The sequence below is a fragment of the Oryzias latipes genome, chromosome 3, assembly GCF_053564925.1.
Source record: "Oryzias latipes strain Hd-rR chromosome 3, Olatipes_Hd-rR_3.1".
Taxonomy (NCBI): Eukaryota; Metazoa; Chordata; class Actinopteri; order Beloniformes; family Adrianichthyidae; genus Oryzias; species Oryzias latipes.
The window spans coordinates 28,454,972-28,462,285 of record NC_136239.1 but is presented as its reverse complement, the minus strand read 5'-3'; the positions used below and the strand labels follow the sequence as shown (position 1 = coordinate 28,462,285).

Below are 7,314 nucleotides of genomic sequence, written 5' to 3'. Positions count from 1 at the left end.
AGAACTGGAACTGGGGCCTCTATTGTGCTCCTAAAGTCAAATCTATTGCGGGTTTACATGCATGTGTAGGTTTTCCTGGCAGGAATCTGCCTCGGGAGACAGTTTTCCCATTGACATGAGATTTAGGGAACCGCGTTAGCATCAGGGTCATGGAGATCTCAGACAGCACATTCTTATTTGTCTCTTTAGATCATTAAAAACAGTTGACCATAAACAAGACATCACATTGTTTTCTTAAATTTAAATATTTATTTATGGAAAAACAACTTTTGTATACAAAAAAAAAATATAAGTTCACGATAGAAAAATCATTGGTTTGCTTTAAAAACATTTGCTGTGACACTGCAAATGCTGTGCTTTATTGTGACTCTTGGTTGAGAAGCTGGTGAGCATAGATGGCATCTTCGCAGTGATATTTTCCCGCCAAATCCATGATGGAGTCGTAGCACCTGATTCTGCTCAGAACCTTGAGGTCTTCAACAACAGCAGATCTGCAGCAGACAGTATATATTTAAAAAAGAATGAGAAACATGGAAGGGAAGCATAGAACTGATATAAATCGATAATAATCTTAACTGGTGTCATCAGTTAACATTTTATTTAAACATATTTTAATCTAAGAGTTAATTAAAAGATTTATTAGGTCTAGAAAGTATCTGGTTTTCATATTATTGTATGGGGTTTACTGATTCTAAATGTGTAAATATGGATATATCTTACTTGGTGTCTGGATCTCCAGGAGGCTGCTGTTTGCAGATTCTGTGGACGTCCTGAACAATGTGGTTTTTGAAATTCTGCAGCTGAGGCAAACAATGGCTTTCTCCTTCAAACCATGAAAGTGGGAGAGATTCTGCAATCTGAGCAGGAGGGACACGGTGCGTTCAATGACATTAAGAAAACCTGGTTACTAATATACCAGTAATACATTCAAAACCATTGCTGAAAAGATCCAATACCTTTTTGCATGCAGGGGTGTTGTTGGACAGTGTCTGACTGCAAAGTGTGATCATGAGGTATCGGTTCAACAGTTTATCCAGCATCAGTTCCTTTAAAACAGCATCAGGAAGCAGGAGATCCCACCTGCCCATGTTACCTAGGAGCTGAGAAGAACGCAACACATCTCTGATTAGATTCTGGAAGTGAGAAAAGGTCGAGGCGGCGCGGAGGAAGATCGGTCTTATGATCCCTACTTTCACGGCGGTCCAGAACTGCTGATCCCTGAAGTGACACTGAGCTGAAGATCCGTCATCGAAACACCTACACAAAACATTGAATAAAAATATGCTTGAAAAAAAAAAGCCAAAAAAAATCATCAAAGGTAGGCCTGCACAATATACCGCAAATTTATCGTGATCGCGAAATCAAGCTGTGCAATATGCATACCGCAAAAGACGGCGAAAATCGCAATAAATGGTTACCTTTAAATGTGCTAAAACAATCTCATGGCAGCTTGAAATATTGAACAAATGAAATAAATCCCTTTATGCATTTAACCAATCGGAAGGACCCGTTTACGTTGTTGATCAATCAGATGAGCCCTTTTATGTTTAATGTTTGCCTCCTACGTCGACGAGGGTCATTTGGAGTATAATTTTTAAACTGTTGCAGTGAAATGGAAATGATGTTTTTGGTTGTTTTGCTGTTTGTTTATATACCGCAAATTTTATCGTTATCGCAATATTAATCACCAATATCGCATATCGCGAGTTTTCCTCATATCGTGCAGCCCTAATCAAAGGTTTAAACTACAAATGAACATAAAGTTTTTGAATATGGCCATATAGGAAGGAGACACAAACTTACTTTTTAGGATACAGCGGTATAAAGACATCTTCATCCACACAGTTCCTCAGCCTCTGGATGACAGCCTCAATAAATCCCTTGATGGAACATGCATACACATTTGAAACATTGAAAAAAGCACATCCTAGAAAGCAACAGTGTGAAAGTGTGGGCTTCACCTTGACTGGTTTACTCTGCTCCCCTTTAAAGATGGAGTAATCCTCCTCGAGTCTGTGACAAACACCAGACAGACTCACTGACTGCTGGTGGGACATGGGATCCCACACCAGCTCCACAAAAGCTGCAAGACACCCATACAAAAACAAACCGATGACGCTCTAGTGTTCAACATTTATGTAGTTTAAAGAAAAGAATTTTTCAAAGCAACAGCTCAAAAGTTGATTGAAGGAAATATTAATGATGAAGAAGTAAAAGAGTTATTTTCAAACTTTAGGGTAAACTTGAAACCTGAAAGTTTCCTGTTGCGTAAAAGAACATTTTACCTGTCATCTTTGGTAGAACAGTCTTCTCTATAGTGCTGGTCAGTGTCTGTCGATCTATCTGCTCCAGTTCTTCGTGGCCGTGACCGTGGCAAAATGTCTCCACTGCCGAGAACCACGGGAGGTTTTCAAACTCTCCGCAGCTCGACTCCTACATCAAACATGATCACAGAATGGATTCAGTGTTGTGACTTTGCAGTGTTCTGTGTTGACTTGTACTTTGAAATACCTTTAAAGGGTTCCATGACAGCAGCTGATGGCGAATGATGGGGTTCAGTAGCTTGGGTATGCACAGGGAGATGTAGGCATTGTGGTAGGACTCGGAGTAGGATCTTCTCCACTCTTCGAAGCGAGCCAGAATGTTTTTGACGGAGCAGAAGTCATCCTGAACATCGGAAAACACGTCCTGGGATCTCGACTGGATGTCAGCTGGAGTGCGAATATAAACCACGAACATAGAACTTTCCGTTTTTAAATGCAAAAAAAGGGAGACTGCAAGTTTTAATAAAGCTATTTTGTAGTGGGATGCAGATTTAAAAACACATTAAAAGGTGAAGATTTAATTTAGACGTACCTATTCTTGCTTGCAACTGCTCCTCCTCTTCAGGAGAAAGTTGGGCATCTTCAGGTAGATCAAAATCTTCAGATTGAGGCTCTTTGATGCTGAAATGCATCATAAAAAATACAAAAAAATGTAGGTCAGAAATGGCTAAAAGATCATTTACATTTCTCCCACAAAGCAGAGACTTAACATGGATATTATTGAACTCACCATTTTCTGTTTGTTTCAACAGTGGAGCTACTTTGCTCCTCTGTGTTATCTGAAAGTGACAACCAAATCATACAAATGAGTCAAGCTGGGATCCTTTGCAGATGCAAACTCAACTGTTTACTTTGTGCTACAAAGCAGCACACACTGTAGACTCACAGCTGAGCTGCTGCAGGCGCTCAGCCTGCTCCTTAATCCTCCCTCGTGTCTGAGCCAACAGCGCCTCCATCTGGTCAGACAGCAGCATGTGCAGCTCCAGTTCCAAAGCGTTGATCTCAACAACCTAAAGTCAACAAATCATTGGAAAAACATTGCTGAGTGATTTAAAAAATGCAATTGGTCGGAAATTAAGTTAATTTGCTTTTTTATTGTTTGACACCAGGTAAATAAAACAGCTGAAAGATCATATTTGTAGTTATGAACCAACAATCCAAGGGAACAATCAAATTGTTAGCAACAATAAAAAAATGCTATTGGTTTTGCAGCATTTTTATCTTAAACCCTCTGTTAGTATTAGTGTTTTTTCGTTACAAATTTCCTTTTTTGAGAGATGATAAATAACCTTTTCCCGGAGACACTCCACCAAGTTGTGGATATAGAGAGTCATGTTCCTGTAAAACTTCAGCTGACTCTCAGAGGACGCGTCCTCCAGCAGCTCCAGAGAGGCTGTGGCGTTCTCCACATCTCCCGCCATTTTTCTCAGCTCTGCCTGCCGAGCTCTGTGCACCTCCTTCAGGGAATCCAGCCTGAAGAGGAGAGAGTCAAAATCGAACATAAAAAATTATAATTAGATAACTCTAAGGACTTTGATTCTTACTGGTCATAACTAAATATTTTAACCCCCTAAAACAAAACTCAATTTCAAATTTGTTGATATAGAGTTAAACTAAACGGAGATTTAAAAAAAAAAAAAACAATAAAGATCGTTAAAACAGCAGCAATTTATGATGATACGTTCAATGGTTTCAAACTGAACACAGCAACTAAATGATCATTACAAACCCAATTTAAGTCAAACTTGATTTTTTTTTCTAAAACGCAAAAAAAACTCACATTTGCAAGATGTTACTTATTCATTTTATCTAACAGAGATTATGGGGAGAGAGAGATTATAGGCTTTAGTAGATAATCTATACACTGCATTTAGAACGTTTAAACTGTAAATAAAATGGATAAGAAAAACGTTCTCAGAAAAGACCCACATTTTTACACAATTTAATCTAAGATCATCAGTTCCTGTGGACTGAATGTTTTCTATTAACTCTTTCCTTCTAGTTTTTCAACATTTCAGAAAACCTTTTTTAAAAAAGAAAATACTTGGAAGTGTTGAAATATGAAGTGTTTAGGAATTAAAAATATTTAAATTTGTGAAAGTGTCGTCACAAATACATCCATAATGAACTAACTTTCCAGCAATCCTTCTCTTGATCATTGAGACAGAAATGGGAGGAAGACTCTCTGGGATTTTGTTTTTTGAAGATCTTTTCTTATTTCTTCCTCTGATGTTGATACTGGAGTCACTGCCAGACGGACTCTGAGCACAAAAACAGAATTTCATGTCAAAACTATAAAAAAGCAGAGACTGAGTGTTCTATAAGATAACTTTATGGGTTTTCTTTTTTTTAAACACACATCTTATTTTGAACAAGTTGATTTGGGGAAAGTGGAGGAAGAATTCAGCTAATCATGAAACTTTGAGTTTGATCAGATGAGAAGCCTTTCTTACCTGCTCCCCTGGTTGTCTCTTAAATCCCTTTCCAATTTGTGTTTGTTCCCAAAGTTCCTGGTCTTCTTCATCCGATCCGTCCAAACTGTCACCACTTCCACCTTTTTATTACACAAAAAATGTGTTTATTGCTGAAAGAAAATAACATCTGAGAAGGATCAAGTTGCTTTATATTCATTTCCTTCTTTAGGTCAACTTTGTTAGACCATTTTACTAAAACGTACAATAACAATTATTTGTAGAAGGACCCATATTTTTTAACATGTTTCTTTTCCCCAGAAATGTCCCAATGCTTCGGTCTGTCATACCTAACTTCTCTGCAATCCTCTCCCTGATGCTCTTCGGTCGTGGAGCAAATTCAATTCTTCTTTCATGATCATCTGGCTCATTATCATCATCGTCGTCAACTCTCTCCTCTTCGTCCTCCCTGCTGTAGTGATCTGGTGTGCTGCCATTTGAGCTCGGGTGGTCCCGACGCAGCGAAATAAACTCCTTCTGGGCTCGGATGGCAGATCGCTGCTTCCTGGCTGCTTTAATCTCCTTAGCACTAGGGAAAACCACTGCAGAAAGAAGCAAATCCGTTTATCAAGCATGAAACGTCCTTATTCCAAGATTTATGAAGCTTTAGGGGAACAAATCGTGATAAAGTGAACACTCTGGTATGACATCAACATGAGGTGCAGACACGCATTAACACTTACTTGGTTTGGGAGCAGAGCAGGTGGAGTCTGATTCGGAGGTTGGTGAGGAAGACCCAACCCCTCCTCCATTGGTCCCGTCATCATCAATGTTACTGTCCTCACTATTACTGTCTCCACTGCTAGTGTCCTCACTATTAATGTCTTCACTGCTGGAATTATGTTCAGGAGACTGTGGCAAGGCTTCATCACAGTGATCATGCCTGGGGGAAATCGATGACAGGGCATCTCCACCACCTGATGGGTAAAGAGATATATGATTCAAAATAAGTTTAACCTTCACATTTTCCCCTTTGATTTAATGAATTACTAAGTGGAATAACTTATTTTGACTCTGATGCACTACTGTTAATCACTGGATGTTAATGAAATGTATGAGAAACTGTCAAAAAAGGTTGAAATGTGTAAGGAATTGCCTTAAATTAATTAACCTCAGCTGATTTGACTTTGAACTTGGTTTTAGGAACTTTAACCAAAAAGTCCTGATACCCTTTTTTGTGCTTACACTGACCGACCTGTGCTTTTCTTTGCTGAGGATGTTATACATTTATAAAGTATTTTTATTGGCTGGACACAGGCACTCAATAGATAAATAAATGTCATTTCTGGAGCTGTCTTAAAATGATCTTAACTAAATATATACTTTGGATTTCATTATTCGTATATGTTCTTGCATGAATGCATCTGAAATCATTAAATACCAACATAGTGGGGACTATGACTCCAGAATGTGTCCACTTCTTTGTAAGATTCAGACCCTGTATTATATATTATGTTTAAATTATTATAAATTGCATGTATGAAATCTTAACTTCAAAGGACTTCTTTCAAATAGTCTGGTTCTGCAGAGACATGTAAGACACAGTTGTTTACAAACTGCTTGTTGTTCCAAAAAAAATCTTTTCATACAAATTACAACAACATCTGCTCAAGAATGAAGTCAGATGATTTTGACAATGACAAGCAAAAAGAAGAAGACAGTAAAAAATCATGCAAATAAAAAAACAACAGTTAGATATCCGACCTTTGTTGAATGGTTTTTTCTTAGCAGGCAAAGCCTCCTTCTTCCTGACTTGGAAAAGGACCGCTTTATCAGAAGTCCTCTTCAACTGAAAACTTGACTCTTCATCTGAAACATACAAGTCGCCAAATATTTTCAACTGACTTTTATATAACACCAAACATGCATTTTAGGTTTATTTTAACTCTTTAGCTATATATATTATTACACATGGCATATGCAGCACAGATTTATGAACTCGCTATATCATTCATATCATGACACAATCATATCTCAACGTTGCTCTGTCGTTTACAAATCTTAGCAACATTTTAACTCACTTTCTTTTTCGACAGAGAAACTCAGGACGGAGTTTGTCTTCCAATTAGTCCCATCTTTATTATTCCTCGTCTCTTCTGTCAGCTCCAGGGCTTCTCGGTGCTCTTCGTCACTGCTGTCGGCCTTCGGAGGCGTTGCTTCCCGCTTCGAGCTGCATGAGATCCCGCGACCCGGCGCTGCTTTAGACGGCGGGTTTACCACCAGTGAAGCTTTCACGTCTTCATTTTCTCCCGCGCTGTCTTTTCTCTGCTCTTCATCTTCAGAGGAGCTCGCTTTTCTCTGCCGAAAGTTTCTCCTGGGCTTCTTGTTGAACATTTTACTTCTACTGTACCAAACAATGCCGTAAACTGGAAGTAAACCAGTGTGGCACTGTGTTGGAAAACCGTCGCAAATCACACGCAATGCATTATGGATAGTGTAGTTAAATAATTTGACTATTTGATTCACAATAATTTAGCTATTTTTATTTAGACCTCTTTTTTAAGTTTTGAGTATAAAGC

At 38.5% G+C, this 7,314-nt stretch overlaps 1 protein-coding gene across 2 annotated transcripts; it reads right to left on the bottom strand.

Moving 5' to 3' along the window:
• Nucleotides 1–226: 226 nt before the first annotated feature.
• On the bottom strand, nt 227–7,208 carry gcfc2 (GC-rich sequence DNA-binding factor 2). 2 transcript variants are annotated; one of them, XM_011492436.4, is made up of 19 exons: nt 6,817–7,208; nt 6,500–6,604; nt 5,630–5,712; nt 5,479–5,599; nt 5,086–5,337; nt 4,778–4,878; nt 4,458–4,585; nt 3,614–3,797; nt 3,211–3,334; nt 3,055–3,103; nt 2,857–2,945; nt 2,512–2,711; nt 2,286–2,433; nt 1,962–2,083; nt 1,804–1,880; nt 1,191–1,257; nt 957–1,100; nt 721–857; nt 227–491 (listed from the first exon to the last, which is right to left on the bottom strand). In XM_011492436.4, the coding sequence occupies exons 1-19, from the start codon at nt 7,127–7,129 to the stop codon at nt 359–361; spliced, it is 2,577 nt and encodes an 858-aa protein (XP_011490738.1). In that variant the 5' UTR covers nt 7,130–7,208; the 3' UTR covers nt 227–358. The 2 variants fall into 2 exon arrangements, with proteins under 2 accessions (XP_011490738.1, XP_011490732.1); XM_011492430.4 differs by having other exon boundaries at nt 5,479–5,712.
• Nucleotides 7,209–7,314: the final 106 nt, after the last annotated feature.